Consider the following 19137-nt stretch of genomic DNA (forward strand, 5'->3'; position numbering starts at 1 on the left):
AAAAAAATGTCATGAAGAACCTAGGGGTAAGACAGGAATAAAGACACAGACCTACTGGAGAATGGACTTGAGGATACGGGGAGGGGGAAGGGTAAGCTGGGACAAAGCGAGAGAGAGGCATGGACATATATACACTACCAAACGTAAGGTAGATAGCTAGTGGGAAGCAGCCGCAAAGCACAGGGAGATCAGCTCGGTGCTTTGTGACCGCCTGGAGGGGTGGGATAGGGAGGGTGGGAGGGAGGGAGACACAAGAGGGAAGAGATATGGGAACATATGTATATGTGTAACTGATGCACTTTGTCATAAAGCAGAAACTAACACACCATTGTAAAGCAATTATATCCCAATAAAGATGTTAAAAAAAAAAAAGAGATCTTCCAACAAACAGAAGTCCAGGACCAGACGGCTTCACAGGTGAATTCCATCCAACATTTAGCGACAAGCTACCACACATCCTTCTCAAACTCCTCCAAAAACTGCAGAGGAAAGAGCACTCTCAAACTCCTTCTATTAGGCCACGATCACCCTGATACAAAAACCAGACAATAAAAGAAAATTACAGACCAATATCACTGATTAATATACATGCAAAAATCCGCAACAAAATACTAGCAAAGAGAATCCAACAATACATTAAAAGGATCATACACCATGAACAAGTGTGATTTATCCCAGGGATGCAAGCATTCTTCAATATACGCAAATCAATCAATGTGATACACCATATTAACAAACTGAAGAATAAAAACCATATATGATCATCTCAATAGATGCAGAAAAAGCTTTTGACAAAATTCAACACCCATTTATGATAAAAACTCTCCAGAAAGTGGGCATAGAGGGAACCTACCTCAACATAATAAAGGCCATATATGAGAAACCCACAGCAAACATCATTCTCAATGGTGAAAAACTGAATGCATTTCTGCTAAGATCAGGAACAAAACAAGGATGTCTACTCTCGCAACTATTATTCAACATAGTTTTGGAAGTCCTAGCCACGGCAATCGGAGAAAAAAAGAAATAAAAGGAATACAAATCGGAAAAGAAGAAGTAAAGCTGTCACTGTTTGCAGAGGACATGATACTATACATAGAGAATCCTAAGGATGCCACCAGAAAACTACTAGAGCTAGTCAATGAATTTGGTAAAGTTGCAGGATACAAAATTGATGCACAGAAACCTCTTGCATTCCTATACAGTAATGATGAAAAATCTGAAAGAGAAATTAAGGAAACACTCCCATTTACCATTGCAACAAAAAGAATAAAATACCTAGGAATAAACCTACCTAGGGAGATAAAAGACGTATATGCAGAAAACTATAAAACACTGATGAAAGAAATTAAAGATGATACCAACAGATGGAGAGATACCATGTTTTTGGATTGGAAGAATCAATATTGTGAAAATGACGATACTGCCCAAAGCAATCTACAGATTCAATGCAATCCCTATGAAATTACCAATGGTACTTTTTATGGAACTAGAACAAAAAATCTTAAAAGTTGTATGGAGACACAAAAGACCCTGAATAGCCAAAGTAGTCTTGAGGGAAAAAATGGAGCGGGAGGATTCAGACTCCCTGACTTCAGACTATACTACAAAGCTAGAGTAATCAAGGCAATATGGTACTGGCACAAAAACAGAAACATAGATCAATGGAACAAGACAGAAAGCCCAGAGATAAACCCACGCACCTATGGTCAACTAATCTATGACAAAGGACGCAGGGATATACAATGGAGAAAAGACAGTCTCTTCAATAAGTGGCACTGGGAAAACTGGACAGCTACGTGTAAAAGAATGAAATTAGAACACTCCCTAACATCATACACAAAAATAAACTCAAAATGGATTCGAGACCTAAATGTAAGACCGGACACTATAAAACTCTTAGAGGGAAACATAGGAAGAACACTCTTTGACATAAATCACAGCAAGATCTTTTTTGATCCACCTCCTGGAGTAATAGAAATAAAAACAAAAATAAACAAATGGGATCTAATGAAACTTCAAAGCTTTTGCACAGCAGAGGAAACCATAAACAAGACGAAAAAGAGAACCCTCAGAATGGGAGAAAATATTTGCAAATGAAACAACGGACAAAGGATTAATCTCCAAAATATATAAACAGCTCATGCAGCTCAATAATAAAGAAACAAACAATCCAATCCAAAAATGGGCAGAAGAGCTAAAGAGACATTTCTCCAAAGAAGACATACAGATGGCCAAGAGGCATATGAAAAGCTGCTCAACATCACTAATCATTGGAGATTTGCAAATCAAAACTACAATGAGCTATTACCTCACACCAGTTAGAATGGGAATCATCAGAAAATCTACAAACAACAAATGCTGGAGAGGGTGTGGAGAAAAGGGAACCCTCTTGCACTGTTGGTGGGAATGTAAATTGATACAGTCACTATGGAGGACAGTACGGAGGTTCCTTAAAAAACTAAAAATAGAATTACCATATGATCCAGCAATCCCACTAGTGGGCATATACCCACAGAAAACCATAATTCAGAAAGACAAATGCACCCCAATGTTCACTGTAGCACTATTTACAATAGCCAGGTCATGGAAGCAACCTACATGCCCATCGACAGACAAATGGATAAAGAAGATGTGATACATATATACAGTGGAATATTACTCAGCCATAAAAAGGAATGAAACTGGGTCATTTGTTGAGACGTGGATGGATCTAGAGACTGTCATACAGTGTGAATTAAGTAAGAAAGAGAAAAACAAATATCGTATATTAACACATGTATGTGGAACCTAGAAAAATGGTACAGATGAACCGGTTTGCAGGGCAGAAGTTGAGACACAGATGTAGAGAACAAACTTATGGACACCAAGGGGGGAAAGCCATGGGGGTGGGGTGGGGATGGTGGTGTGATGAATTGGGCGGTTGGAATTGACATGTATACACTGATGTGTATAAAGTTGATGACTAATAAGAACCTCCTGTATAAAAAAATAAAATAAAATTCAAAAATTAAAAAAAAGAAAAAGAATAAGGAAAGAACATAACAAGTATAGCCAGATCCATTACCATGTTAAACTTTATTTCACCTGAGCTCTTGGAAAACAGCACAGTTAAAAAAAATCTCCCACCCTGTTACAGAAAACAGCTTACTGCAAAGAACCACACCTCCCCGTAAGACTCAGGGAAGACTCACCTAGCCCCCATGCTCACCTATGACAAGGCCAGACACAGACCTATCAAATTTCCATGCTTTGCCTGAAAAAAGATAAGCTGAGCTGCTTGTCCTCACTGATTGATTAGAATGAAATGCTTGCTAACTGATGACCAAATGTTATCTAAGCTTCTCTCCTTCTCCCAAGCCTCTGATCCACACTCAGCCCAAGCCAGCATATAACCTCTCCTTAATGATGTCTCCTGAGAATCAGCTGACATCAAGGAAAGACATTTCCTGATCACTGTCTGATTCTGCCATCTATTCCCCCATATTTGGTTCTTTCTAGCCTTGTTTACCTGCCCCTATAAAAGAAATTTCCTTTTTGCCTGATCTTTGAGACCCTTGCAGATCCTTTGGTCAAATTGTTCTCCCTATGGAATAGCCTCTTCCCCTCTATTGTACTAGCTCCCTCCCCTTATTGCAATAATTCTTTTGAATGAAGTCTTCTTCTTACCTAAGTCCAGATTTGTTTTTCCTTGATAGACAACATATTCTGTTAATTCAGACTGGGGGTTAGGGTCTAACTAAAATCATTCAGCACATCAACAAACATGCCACTTGTTTAATACAACTGTAGACTCAGAAGATCTTAACCTTCAAAAAGATCTAAAAATCAACGAATCCAACCTCTCACCCATGCCAGGAATCCCTCTGCAGCAGCTCTGAGAGACAGACATCCTGCCACTCATGGCACGCCTCTGGTAATGGGTAGTGTTAGAAAATTCTCATACCAAGCCAACATCTCCATCTACATAGCAGTTACCCACAGGTACCAGTTCTGTCCTCTGAACTACAAAGAATGCCTCTACTTCCAAATCAGCACCCTTCAGATGTCTGAAGACAACTGCACCTGAGCTTCTTCACATCAGCATAAAGAGGTACCTGGCCTGCTGAGATATTCTACCATGCCTGTGCAAAAACAAAGATCAAATCATGTCCTCTGGGTTTTTCTTTGTTAAATCAATAGAGGCATGGAAATCACATCTGGATATAATGTGCATCGAAGTCCTACTAAGACAAATACTCTAAGGAAAGAGGCAGCATACAATCATCAAGGGCTACCACTTTGTTGTTCATGAGGAATTGCATCTTTGCAGGAGTTAAGAGAGAGTCTTAAGGCAGATGACTCCCTGACTTCAGAGTATACTACAAAGTTTCAGTAATCAAAACAGTATGGTACTGGCACAAAAAGAGACACACAGATCAATGGAACAGAACAGAGAGCTCAGAAATAAACCCACACCCTTATGGTCAATAATCTACAACAAAGGATGCAAGAATATACGCTGGAGAAAAGACAAAGTGGTGCTAGGAAAACTGGACAGCTACATGTAAAAGAATGAAATTAGAACATTCTCTAACACCGTACACAAATTAAACTCAAAATGGATTAAAGACCTAAATGTAAGACCCCAAACCATAAAACTCCTAGAGGAAGACATAGGCAGAACACTCTCTGACATAAATTGTAGTAATATTTTTTTGGATCCATCTCCTAGAGTAATGGAAATAAAAGCAAAAATAAACAAATGGGACCTAATTAAACTTAAAGGCTTTTGCACAGTGAAGGAAACCATCAACAAAATGAAAGACAATCTACTGAAGGGGAGAAAATATTTGCAAATGATATGACTGATAAGGGTTAATATCCAAAATAAATAAACAGCTCATATAACTCAACATCAAAAACAAACAACCCAATTAAAAAATGGTCAGAAGACCTGAATAGACTTTTTTCCAAAGAGGAAATGCAGATGGCCAATAGGCACATGAAAAGATGCTCAACATTGCTAACTAACTATGAGGAAAATGCAAATCAAAACCACAATGAGATATCACCTTACACCTGTCAGAATGGCTATCATAAAAAAGAACACATAATAAATGTTGGTGAATACGTAGAGAAAAGGGAAACCTTGTACACTGTTGGTGGGAATGTAAATTGGTGCAGCCACTGTGGAAAACAGTATGGAGATTTCTCATTAAAGTAAAAATAGAACTACCATATGACCCAGAAATTCCTCTCCTGAGTATATATCCAAAAAGCCCCCCATAACACTAATTTGAAAAGATACATGCACCCCAATGTTCATAGTACTATAATTTACAGTTGCCAAGAAACAACTGGAAGCAACCTAAGTGTCCATCAACAGATGTATGGATAAAGAAGATGTATAAACATACAATGGAATACTATTCAGCCATAAAAAAGAATGAAAATTTGCTACTTCCAGCAACATGGATGGACTTGGAGGGTATTATACTAAGTGAAAGTAGTCAGACAGAGAAAGACAGATACTGTATGATATCACTTATATGTGGAATCTAAAAAACACAACAAACTAGTGAATATAACAAAAAAGAAACAGACTCACAGATATAGAGAACAAACTAGTGGTTACCACTGGGGAGAGGGAAAGGGGGAGAGGCAATGTAAGGGTAGGGAAAGTGGGAGGTACAAACTATTACATATAAGATAAGCTATAAGGATACATTGTACAACAGAGGGAATGTAGCCAATATTTTATAATAACTATAAATGGAGTATAACCTTTAAAAATTGTGAATCACTATATTGTACACCTGTAACTTATATAATATTGTACATCAACTACACTTCAGTTAAATTAAAAAAGGCAACTGAATCTTTACTTAAGCCAACATCACACAACATCTAGAAAATGTTTCATCTATCTCTCAGTGCTTTCTCCTTTTGTGTTCCCTTGACTTTTGTGAAACTATCAACCAGCCATTCTTGGGCTGGTCAGTTGAGACACTGCAGCCAGCTTTTCCTGTTGCTATGGAAACAGTGGCTCTATGGGGCTTTTTCCCTAAAAAAAAAAAAAAAAAACAAACCCTCCCACTCCATAATTCAATAAAAATCATGAGCAAGTACAGTCAACTACATTCCTGACATGAGTGGCAAGACTGGGAACCAGCTATAAAAAGTTTGCCTCACCAGAACACTTGGAAAAAAAGAATCAGCTCTAAATTCTGGTATTAAACTTGAATATTTGAGAAGCTATGCACCAATTTCTGGGAGGCTTGGCTATTCAGCCCACCAGTTCAGTCACCATTAACTTTTAAGTGTGCTGAGAGCAAGAACTATATATATATATATTTAGGATATAAAATACAGTTTATTGAGTGAACAGTTTAAATCAGAGAAATAACAGAATGCATGTATTCCCCGTAACTCTTATAATCTCACAATTTAGGTTGTGCATAGTTGACCTCCAAGTGCCTGGCCTATGTGCAGTAGAGAGGGGCCCTTTGCTACTGATAAGGCTGTACATATTTATAGTGTGTAGGTCAGGTAGGAATGATCTATGAAACTATGCAACACTGGAAGTTCCCAACATGAGGAAATGGTTTCACTAGAAACAGGGAACTCCTGGAGTCCAGGGGTTGATATCAGCCTCTTCTTCCAAGGAACTAACTTAGACTTACTGAGAAGTTCCTTGCTAAGCTACTACAAAGAATTTCCAAGAGCACTGGGAGATCTCACTGGTGGACAACTGGAAAAAAAGTTTTTTTCCATCTTCCATTGTTTTTTAAACATCTTTATTGGAGTATAATTGCTTTACAATGTTGTGTTAGTTTCTGCTCTATAACAAAATGAATCAGCTATACATATACATATATCCCCATATCCCCTCCCTCTTGCGTCTCCCTCCCACCCTTCCTATCCCACGCCTCTAGGTGGTCACAAAGCACTGAGCTGATCTCCCTGTGCTATGCGGCTGCTCCCCACTAGCTATCTATTTTACATTTGGCAGTGTATATATGTCAATGCCATTCTCTCACTCCATCCCAGCTTACCCTTCCCCCACCCTGTGTCCTCAAGTCCGTTCTCTACATCAGCGTCTTTATTCCTGTCCTGCTCCTAGGTTCTTCAGAACCTTTTTTTTCTTTTTAGATTCCATATATATGTGTTAGTATATGGTATTTGTTTTTCTCTTCCTGACTTACTTCACTCTGTATGACAGACTCTAGGTCACTACAAATAAGTCAATTTCGTTTCTTTTTATGGCTGAGTAATATTCCATTGTATATATGTGCCACATCTTCTTTATCCATTTATCTGTTGATGGAAGCTTAGGTTGTTTCCATGTCCTGGCTATTGTAAACAGTGCTGCAATGAACATTGTGGTACATGACTCTTTTCGAATTATGGTTTGCTCAGGGTATATGCCCAGTAGTGGGATTGCTGGGTCGTATGGTAGTTCTACTTTTAGTTTTTTAAGGGACCTCCATACTGTTCTCCATAGTGGCTGTATCAGTTTACATTCCCACCAGCAGTGCAAGAGGGTTCCTTTTTCTCCACACCTTCTCCAGCATTTATTGTTTGTAGACTTTTTGATGATGGCCATTCTGACTGGTGTGAGGTGATACCTCACTGTGGTTTTGATTGCAAATCTCTAATGATTAGTGATGTTGAGCATCCTTTCATGTGTTTGTTGGCAGTCTATATATCTTCTTTGGAGAAATGTCTATTTACGCCTTCTGCCCATTTTTGGACTGGGTTGTTTGTTTTTTTGATATTGAGCTGCATGAACTGTTTATTTACTTTGGAGATTCATCCTTTGTCAGTTGCTTCATTTGCAAATATTTTCTCCCATTCTGAGGGTTGTCTTTTCATCTTGTTTATGGTTTCTTTTGCTGTGCAAAAGGTCTTAAGTTTCATTAGATCCCATTTGTTTATTTTCGTTTTTATTTCCATTTCTCTAGGAGGTGGGTCAAAAAGGATCTTGCTGTGATTTATGTCATAGAGTGTTCTGCCTGTGTTTTCCTCTAAGAGTTTTACAGTGTCTGGTCTTACATTTAGGTCTTTAATCCATTTTGAGTTTATTTTTGTGTATGAGTTTGGGAGTGTTCTAATTTCATTCACTTACATGTAGCTGTCCAGTTTTCCCAGCACTACTTATTGAAGAGGCTGTCTTTTCTCCATTGTATATTCTTGCCTCCTTTATCAAAGATAAGGTGACCACAGGTGCATGGGTTTATCTCTGGGATTTCAATCCTGTTCCATTGATCTATGTTTCTGTTTTTGTGCCAGTACCATACTGTCTTGATTACTGTAGCTTTGTAGTGTAGTCCAAAGTCAGGGAGCCTGATTGCTCCAATTCCATTTTTCTTTCTCAAGACTGCTTTGGCTATTCGGGGTCTTTTGTGTTTCCATACAAATTGTGAAATATTTTGGAAGAGCTTGAGAAGGATAGGTGTTAGCTCTTCTCTAAATGTTTGATAGCGTTCACCTGTGAAACCATCTGGTCCTGGCTTTTGTTTGTTGGAAGATTTTTAATCACAGTTTCAATTTCAGTGCTTGTGACTGGTCTGTTTATATTTTCTATTTCTTCCTGGTTCAGACTCAGAAGGTTGTACTTTGCTAAGAATTTGCCCATTTCTTCCATGTTGTCCATTTTATTGGCATATAGTTGCTTGTAGTAATCTCTCATGATCCTTTGTATTTCTGCAGTGTCAGTTGTTAGTTCTCCTCTTTCATTTCTAATTCTGTTGATTTGAATCTTCTCCCTTTTTTTCTTGATGAGTCTGGCTAATGGTTTATCAATTTTGTTTATCTTCTCAAAGAACCAACTTTTAGTTTTATTGATCTTTGCTATCATCTCCTTCATTTCTCTTTCATTTATTTCTGATCTGATCTTTATGATTTCTTTCCTTCTGCTAACTTGGGTTTTTTTTTTTGTTCTTTCTCTAATTGCTTTAGGTGTAAGGTTAGGTCATTTATTTGAGACTTTTCTTGTTTCCTGAGGTAGGATTGTATTGCTATAAACTTCCCTCTTAGAAATGCTTTTGCTGCATCCCATAGGTTTTGGGTCATCGTGTTTTCAATGTCATTTGTTTCTAGGTATTTTTTTATTTCCTCTTTGATTTCTTCAGTGATCTCTTGGTTATTTAATAGTGTATTGTTCAGCCTCCATGTGTTTGTATTTTTTACAGTTTTTTCCTGTAATTGATATCTAGTCTCATAGCGTTGTGGTTGGAAAAGATACTTGATATGATGTCAATTTTCTTAAATTTACCGAGGCTTGATTTGTGACCCAATATGTGATCTGGCATGGAGAATATTCCATGAGCACTTGAGAAGAAACTGTATTCTGTTGTTTTTGGATGGAATGTCCTATAAATATCAATTAAGTCCATCTTGTTTAATGTGTCATTTAAAGCTTCTGTTTCCTTATTTATTTTCATTTTGGATGATCTGTCCATTGGTGAAAGTGGGTTGTTAAAGTCCCCTACTATTATAGTGTTACTGTCGATTTCTCCTGTTATGGCTGTTAGCATTTGCCTGATGTATTGAGGTGCTCCTATGTTGGGTGCATAAATATTTACAATTGTTATATCTTCTTCTTGGATTGATCCTTTGATCATTATGTAGTGTCCTTCTTTGTCTCTTGTAATAGTCTTTATTTTAAAGTCTATTTTGTCTGATATGAGAATTGCTACTCCAGGTTTTTTTTGATTTCCATTTGCATGGAATATCTTTTTCCATACCCTCACTTTCAGTCTGTATGTGTCCCTAGGTCTGAAGTGAGTCTCTTGTAGACAGCATATATATGGGTCTTGTTTTTGTATCCATTCAGCCAGTCTATGTCTTTTGGTTGGAGCATTTAATCCATTTACACTTAAGATAATTATTGATATTTATGTTCCTATTACCATTTTCTTCATTGTTTTGGGTTTGTTTTTGTAGGTCTTTTCCTTCTGCAAGAACTATTTTTCACTGACCTTTGTTCCTCCAAGTCCTGGCACCTTAGAGGCTTGTTGAATATTTACTGAATTACCCAGAACTATTAGAAAGGCTTCCCACTATGCCACTCCCAGTACCTTCTCCCTAACTGGAAGAAGTCATTCTGAGAAGAACATTAACTGTACCCCTTATAGTGGATCTACCAGCGAGAACACAACAGCAGAGAAGGTTCATCTAAAACAGGGGATGGCTCAGAGTGTAACCATGCTTTTGTGATCAAGAATAAGACAAAACTGCTTTCTCTGATTATTATGCATGTAACAATGCCAACTTTGCCACACAAGTTCCTGGTTGGTGTTTCTACAGTAGTCAAGAAGTGCTGCATCATAGCTGAGACGTTTTTGATGCTGCCTTCAACTAACCCTCTAAACTCCTTTAATCCACCTCAAACACTTCAGCACCTCCTATTTGGATCTATGCTAGGGAGTTTAGTGCAATGGACTTTAGGACAATTTTTATCTAAGGAAAATGCTTCTAATTTCTAGTTATCTATGATCAAACACTGAAGAAGTCCTAGGGAAGCATATGTGTCTTCCTACTTTTTTATTGAAGTTATCAGTTAGAGCCCATTAAGAAGAAATTTTATATACAAAAGATAAATATGATATACAAATTTTAAATGCTATAGATATATTATTACGTATGATAAGTATTTCTAATCCAGAGCTTTCTGAAAGAATATCACAAATACAAAATGCTCATGGCGTCTGCCAGGCCCTGACATGGCAGCAGAATAGGAGAGTGACTTCTACATAAGCCGCGTATCCCGAGCTAGCAGGACCTACAGAACATGGCTCCTGACTCGTCGGCGCTTGAGCAGAGCTCTTTGCAGGGCCAATATGCAGTAGAGTCACTGAGCACTCTCTTCAGTTATTGGTCAACAGAGAATCTTTGGCTTAAATCAAGAACACTGCTGCTCTTTTGTGTTTCTTACACATGTCACTTTGGCAGTCACACTGTTCAACAGACACTCTTGGTGCTCCCATCTGTCAGTGCAACTTTGGGAAGAGGGACTGTAGCTCCAGGATGACAACCAGAATATATATGTAGATGCATATATATATGCACACACAAACACATACACACAAATATACATATCCAACTAGGGAAGTAACAATGAGGTGCTGAGCTTCACACTGGTCTCGCTTGGAGTATTGCTGATAGAGCTTAAACAGTAAGGAACTGACCATGCTGGGAATACAAGCCCAGAACAGCAATGATGCTTCATTTGTTCTTTCTCCAGTTATTCAGCAGAAACTTCTTTTTTCTCCTCACTTCCCATAAACAACTATGAAGTCCTACAGAATCTCTTCCATGTCTCTCATTCACGCAACAACTACTGAGTGACTGCATACTTTGTTCTACACTTAGATAGACAACAGGAAACAGAACTGCTACGGGCCCTGCCCTTATGAGGCAGAGAGTCTAATGGGGGACACATATAAGCAAAGAGGCAATTTCAACACAACCAGATAAGTATGTTTGTAAGGACTAGTTCAGGGTACTCTGAGAGCTCAAAAAGGGAAGGACACCTAACTCACGGTGTCAAAAAGGTTTGTGGGGAGAATAAAAAGGCTAAGACCTAAATCTATCTCACCTCCTCATTCTATTAACATAGCATAGGCTTAGGACCTTTTTTCTTCTAATTGGTCTTTCTGCCTCATGTTTGATGGAAACACTTATCCTTGAGATAAAAAGCAAACTTCACAGACTGGGGCTCTGTGATCTGGACTCCCGTTTACTTCACCAGGCTTCTGCAAGATCCCATACTTAAGACAAACAGAACTGCCTCCATTTCCTAGCTCACCCATGTCTGCCTGGAATACCTTTTGCCTTGTGTTTCCAGGCTAGATCAAGCTTTACCTCTACTGGGAAGCCTTCCTTGACCTTTTGGTTTGGGAGAGGCACCTGTTATGATATATACTTTAAAGTTATTCTACACACCATAAACAGTGCAATATTAAGTATGTGCTATTAAGTTTAGGCTTCAAGTCAGGGGTGGTCAGTGGCTCTAAACAAGAATCCACATTTCAGAAACTGCAGCTCACATGAACTTCCAAAGGCAGCTCCTAAAAGCTGTTCATATATTGACCAACACCTAAGACTTTGCTCATTAGCTCAAAAGACAGCAGAAAAATTTTCTATTGGTGAAATCAATGTCTTATTAATCAGAATGGTAAATATTAGAAATGAACCCTCATTGCTAAAATAAAAGGTATTCATGATATGTCAACTGGATAAAATGTTTTCATGATCTTAATTTAATAAATGTCTTTAAGTATGGTAGGATTTGCTTTCATTACAATCTAGTAACAAAGTTGTAGGGGAGCAGCTAACCATTTCTCAAGTTTCTTCACTGGACTCTTTACCATAAAGAATGTAAGAGTTGTACTAAAGGAGCTTAGTCATTTCAAAACCGGGCCTCTCCCGCACACTCTTGCAGCACCCTGCGCACCCTGCATGGCACGTGTCAAGTAGTCTGGTAACTGTCAGTGCAACCTGTCTACCTTTCCAATTAAATGCTGAGGTCCTTGAGAACAGGGATTGTATTTTTAATCTCTGTAGTCTGCTTCTTAGCTCACTTTCTAGTATAAAGAAATACTTGCTGAATGGACAATAGTATATAAGTAGCATAATAAAGGACAGATGAAAGGACATCTGACTAGGAGTTGGGAGACTTGTGTTTTAATACTAGTTTCAGTAACAGCTGAGTACTTGTGTTATAATTTACTGAGTACTTAATATGTGTCAAACACAGCGTCAGGCACTTATATTGTTTCTCATTTAATCTTTAGGGCAGTTCTGAGAGGAGCATCATCACTTTACAGAGGAGGAAACAGAGAGGCTGACTCACTCAAGGTTATTCAGATAAAGTAGATGAGTCAATCACTGAATCCAAAGCACATGTTTTTAACCTCTATGGTAGAAGTGTGTCCCATGGGACATTTGAGAGAGGTAAAAAATTTCCCTCTGGATTCCAGTTTCCTCCTTTGCTTACTGAGTGCGACTATGTGGCTGACACCCTTTCCAGCTCCTCATGTTACGGTGTGATGGTTCTGAGCGGCAACAATCACCACTGTGGTTGCGCCTGCCCTTGCTGTCTTGACAAGAGTGAAAGAGGGTTTCACGTGCAGCACGTTATAAGGCTTTTCAGACAACATATTTCATTTCTATTCTTTTTTTCCTTTGAAAAGGGGATTCTGAAGGCAGAGAAAAGGCATCCATTTTTGGCACACCGCTTTGAAGCTAGAACCTGCTGTTAGTCAACAGAGCCAGCAAGGTGTTATTTTTGTTCTACAATCCTTCCCTGACACGGATGCTGGCTGAAATCATAAAAAAGAGCAAGGAAAGCACACCTACAACCAGGGACAAGTCAACTATCAGAGAAATAAAAATGGTAAGAGAAAACATAGCAAAAATGTCAATCTGTTTGCTATATTTCAACTGCACTGTTGCAGTTGGATAAAGAAAAGGATTTTAGTGGTTCTTTTGACATCATCTGAGGATTACTTGAAAGACAAACAACCTATCTGTGTCACAGAGTTCACATTCAAGGGTTGAAATGGCCTAGATAAGAGTTCTATCACACAAGTATTTATTGAGGTCTTACTTAGCTGGTATGTGCTGAAATGTTAATACCTCAGACCAGTTTTCTTTAGGAACAGCTATCTGGAGGGAAAGTACATTGTTAAGAAAAACTATGTACGTTTCATCCTTAAAATATCTTTCATCTGCTACCACTCACTGATACCAGGATGCCCATCTGGTAGAGAGGGTGGGAATTCTAGAACAATGAAAGTCCCTAGTTGTCAAGAGACTGATGCTAGACCCAAACCCCCATTTGGCTTCTCTGGAAGAGCCAACAAGTCCTGGTGACACCTCTTTAAGGCATCCAATCAGAAAGAAACTTTGACGCATTAAAATGATTTAAAATCACTCATTTTGAGAACATGGTTCAACAGAGGAGAATAAATACACAGAAGGAGGAAGTCGGCTTTTTGCCGTTAAAACTCACTCACCTTCTTAACAGCAGGATCCCCTTTGGATGGATGACAGGATGGGGACATTTTTACCTAAAAAAAAAAAAAAAAGCAAACCTTCTGATATCTTCTTAGTTATAGTCTAGCTTTATTTGACCCATACTTAAAATAATTCAACTAGAACTCATGTAACTGAGATAAAACAGACATTTCCAGGGGAACAATGAATAGATTTTTTTGTTAAGTCCCTTTGAAGTTTCTCTGGAGATCAAAAAGTCAGTAGTTAGCCAAGATAAAAATGTGATTAGGGTAAGAAAAGTAGAAAAGATGGTCCAAATTGGTTTTAGCGAAATGGTGAGGAACCTAATAGACACAGATCTCTGTGGACAATGGAAATCAACTGACGCGATATGTAGTAGCACGTCTTGCAGAGACCAACTCAGAGTATCCCTTCTGATCTAATGTCCCTTTTAAGCAAAACACGCACAAGTGTTTGATAATAATAGAAGGATTTAGAAAAAGTATCAGCCAAGCCATAATAAAAGGATGTTTAGTCCTAAGAAGAGAAGACTGATGATATAGTAAGATCTTCAAATATAGGAAAGGTTGAAAGAGACTGTCAGATAAAAGAACAAGACCCAACTACATGCTGCCTGCAGGAAACATACTTTAAATATAAAGGCACAAATAGATTAAAAGCAAAAAGATTGAAAAAATATACCATGATAGTACTAGATTTCAGAGCAAAGACTATTGCCAGGGATATATTATTGCATAACGATAAAGGAATCAATTCATCAGGAGGACGTAACAATCCTAAACGTCTACACATCTAATAGCTTAAACCTAAGTGTCCATCAACAGAGGAATGGATAAACAAGATGTGATACATACATTACTCAGCCATAAAAAGGAATGAAATTGTGCCATTTGCAGAGACGTGGATGGACCTAGAGACTGTCATACAGAGTGAAGTAAGTCAGAAAGAGAAAAACAAATACCGTATAAGATCGCTCATATGTGGAATCTAGAAAATGGTACAGGTGAACTTATTTGCAAAGCAGAAATAGAGACACAGATGTAGAGAACAAACTTATGGATACCAAGGGGGGAAGGAGGGAGTGGGATGAATTGGGAGATTGGGATTGACATATATACACTACTATGTATAAAACAGATAACGAATGAGAACCTACTGTATAGTACAGGGAACTCTACTCAATTATCTGTGGTGAACTAAATGGGAAGGAAATCCAAAAAAGAGGGGATATATGTATACATATAACTGATTCACTCTGATGTACAGAAGAAACTAACACAACATTGTAAAGCAACTATACTCCAATAAATAGTAATTTTAAAAAGTACGTAAAATAAAAACTGATAGAAATGCAAGGAGAAATAGATTTTACAGTCAGCGATTTCCATATCTCTCTCAATAAATGAGAGAACAAATATGAAGATTAGGAAGGATATACTCAATTTAAAAAATGGGCAAAGGATCTGAACAGACATTTTTCCAAAGTAGATATACAAAAGAATAACAGGTACATGAAAAGATGCTCAACATCACTTATCAGGGAAAGGCAAATCACAACTACAATGATGTATCACCTCACACCAGTTAGGATGGCTTTTATAAAAAAAAGACAAGAGATAACAAACGTTGGTGAGGATGTAGAGAAAGGGAAACCTTACACATTGTTGGTGGGAATGTAGATGGGTACAGTATGGCGGTTCCTCAAAAAATTTAAAAACTTAACTACCATATCATCCAGCAATCCCACAGCTGGGTATATACCAGAAGGAATTGAAATCAGTATCTTGAAGAGATATCTTCCCACCAGTGTTCAGAGCAGCATTATTTACAATAGCCAAGATATGGAAACGACCTAAGCATCCAACAGAAGTTGAACAGATAAAGAAGATGTGATAATATATACACAGACACACACACACACACAGAAATATTATTCAGCCATAAAAGAAGGAAATCTTGCCATATGCAACAACACGGATGGACCTTGAGGGCATCCTCAAGGATGCTAAGTGAGAGAAATCAGACAGAGAAGGACAAATGCTGTATGACAGCACTTATATGTGGAATTTAGAAAAACTGAACTCATAAAAACAGAGTAGAATGGTGGTTACCAGGGGTTGCGAGGTGGGGGTAGTTGGGGGGATGCTGTTTAAGGGTATAACCTTTCAACTAGTAGAGAAATAAGTTCTGAAGATGTAAGGCACAAGATAGTGGTCATAGTTAACAATATTGTATCATAAACTTCTAAGTTGCTAAGAGACTAGATCTTCACTGTTCTCTACCCAAAAAAAGAAATGATAATTATTGACATGATAAAGGTGTTAGCTAAGGCTATCGTGGTAATCATACTGCAATACATAAATGTATCAAACCAACACATGGAACACCTCAAACTACACAATATCATATATCAATTACATCTCAATTTAAAAACTAAAAAAGGAAGGATATAGAATAGGGACATTGACAGAACCCTCCACCCAACAAAGGCAAAATACATACATATTCTTTTCAAGTACAGGTATACCTCAGAGATATTGCGAATTCAGTTCTAGACCACTGCATTAAAGTGAATACTGCAATAAAGCAAGTCACACAAACTTTCTGGTTTCCCGATGTATATAAAAGTCGTCTACAGGGCTTCCCTGGTGGCGCAGTGGTTGAGAGTCCGCCTACCGATGCAGGGGACGCGGGTTCGTGCCCCGGCCCAGGAGGGATCCCACATGCCGCGGAGCGGCTGGGCCCGTGGGCCGTGGCCGCTGGGCCTGCACGTCTGGAGGCTGTGCTCCGCGGCGGGAGAGGCCACAGCGGTGAGAGGCCTGCGTACCGTAAAAAAAAAAAAAAAGTTGTTTACACTATACTGTAGTCTATTAAAGAGCATTGTGTCTAAAGAAACAATGTACATACCTTAATTAAAAAATACATTATTGCTATAAAGTACTAACTATCATGTAAGCCTTCAGCAAGTCATAATTTTTTTTTTTTTCGGTATGCGGGCCTCTCACCATTGTGGCCTCTCCCGTTGCGGAGCACAGGCTCCGGACGCGCAGGCTCAGCGGCCATGGCTCACGGGCCCAGCCGCTCTGTGGCATGCGGGATCTTCCCGGACCGGGGCACGAACCCGTGTCCCCTGCATCGGCAGGCGGACTCTCAACCACTGCGCCACCAGGGAAGCCCCTAGTCATAATTTTTTGGCTGGTGGAGGGTCTTGCCTCCATGGTGATGGCTGCTGACTGACCAGGTGGTGGCTGCTGAAGGCTGGGGTGGCCATGGTAGTTTCTTAAAATAAGGCAACGATGAAGTTTGCCACATCGACTGACTCTTCCTTTCACGAGCGATTTCTCTGTAACACGCAATGCTGTTTGACAGCATTTATAGTAAAGCTTCTTTCAAAATTGGAGTCAAACCCCTCAAACCTTGCTGCTGCTTTATATGTTTATGTAATATAAATCCTTTGTTGTCATTTCAACAATCTTCACAGCATTTCACCAGGAGAAGATTCCACCTCAAGAAACCACTTTCTTTGTTCATTCATAAGAAGCAACTCCTCATCTGTTCAAGTTTTATCGTGAGATTGCAGCAACTCAGTCACATCTTCAGGCTTCACTTCTACTTCTCTTGCTATTTCCACCACGTCTGCAGTTACTTCCTCCATTGAAGTCTTGAACCCCTCCAAGTTATCCATGAGGGCTGGAATCAACTTCTTCCCAACTCCAGTTAATGGTGATATTTTAACCTCTTCCCATAAATCACCAATGTTCTTAATGACATCCAGAATGGTGCATCCTTTCCAGAATGTTTTCAATTGACTTTTCTTAGATCCATCAGTGGAATCACTACCTTTGGCGGCTATAGCCTTATGAAATGTATTTCTTGCATAATGAGACTTAAAAGTCAAAATTACTCCTTGATCCATGGGCTGCAGAATGGATATTGTATTAGCAGGCATGAAAACAACATTCATCTTGTTGTACAGCTCCATCAGAGTCCTTAGGTGACCAGGTGCATTGTCAGTGAGCAGTAATATTTTTCAAAGGAAACTTTTTTTCTGAGCAGTATGTCTCAACAATGGGCTTAAAATATTCAGCGAACCATGTTGTAAGCAGATGTGCTGCCATCCAGGATTTGTTCCATTTACAGAACACAGGCAGAGCAGATTTAGCATCATTCTTAAGGGCCCCAGGATTTTTGGACTGGTAAATGAGCGTTGGCTTCATCTTAAAGTCACCAGCTGCATTAGCCCCTAACAAGAGAGTCAGCCTGTCCTTTGAAGCTAGGCACTGACTTCTCCTTTCTAGCTATGAAAGTCCTAGAAGGCAAGCCATCTTCTTCTAATATTAAGGCTGTTTTTGTCTATGTTGAAAAATTATCTTAGCTAGATCTTCTGAATAACTTGCTGCTGCTTCTACACCAGCACTTTCTGCTTCACCTTACACTCTTACATTATGGCTTCTTTCCTTACACTTCATGAACCAACCTCTGCTAAGTTCAAACTTTTCTACTTCAGGTTCCCCACCTCTCTCAGCCTTCACAGAAATTGAAGACAACTAGGACCTTGCTCTGGATTAAGCTTTGGCTTAAGGGAATTTTATGGCTGATTTGATCTTCTATCCAGACCACTAAAACTTTCTCCACATGAACCATAAGGCTATTTTGCTTTCTTATCATTTGTATGTTCACTGAAGTAGCGCTTTTAATTTCCTTTAAGAACTTTTACTTTTCATTCACAACCTGGATAACTATTTGGCACAAGAGGCCTAGCTTCTGACCTGTCTTGGCTTTTGACAACACTTTCTCACTAAGCTTAATCATTTCTAGCTTCTGATTTAAAGTGAGATATGTGTGACTCTTCCTTTCACTTGAACACTTAGAGGCCACTGTAAGGTTATCAACTGGCCTAACTTCAAAATTATTGTCGCTCAGGGTATAGGGAGGCCCAAGGAGAGGGAAAGAGACAAGGGACAGCTGGTAGGTGGAACAGTCAGAACACACACATTTATAGATTAAGTTTGCCATCTTACGTGAGTGCAGTTTGTGGCACTCCAAACAATTACAATAGTAACATCAAAGATCACTGATCACAGATCACCATGTAAATAATAATAAAAAGTTTGAAATACTGCGAGAATA

General features: G+C 38.8%; 1 protein-coding gene across 6 annotated transcripts in view; it reads right to left on the reverse strand.

Annotated features, from left to right (window-relative positions):
* VPS8 (VPS8 subunit of CORVET complex) overlaps positions 1-19137 on the reverse strand; it is a 299574-nt gene that overhangs the window by 43578 nt on the left and 236859 nt on the right. For all 6 annotated transcript variants that reach the window (XM_029215384.1, XM_029215383.1, XM_029215387.1 and 3 more), the window contains one exon: positions 14007-14060. In XM_029215384.1, the coding sequence (XP_029071217.1) occupies positions 14007-14060 (54 nt within the window). The remainder of the gene's footprint in view (positions 1-14006; positions 14061-19137) is intronic.

Source organism: Monodon monoceros, unplaced genomic scaffold, assembly GCF_005190385.1.
Source record: "Monodon monoceros isolate NGI ecotype Baffin Bay Population unplaced genomic scaffold, NGI_Narwhal_1 Super_Scaffold_11, whole genome shotgun sequence".
Classification (NCBI taxonomy): Eukaryota; Metazoa; Chordata; class Mammalia; order Artiodactyla; family Monodontidae; genus Monodon; species Monodon monoceros.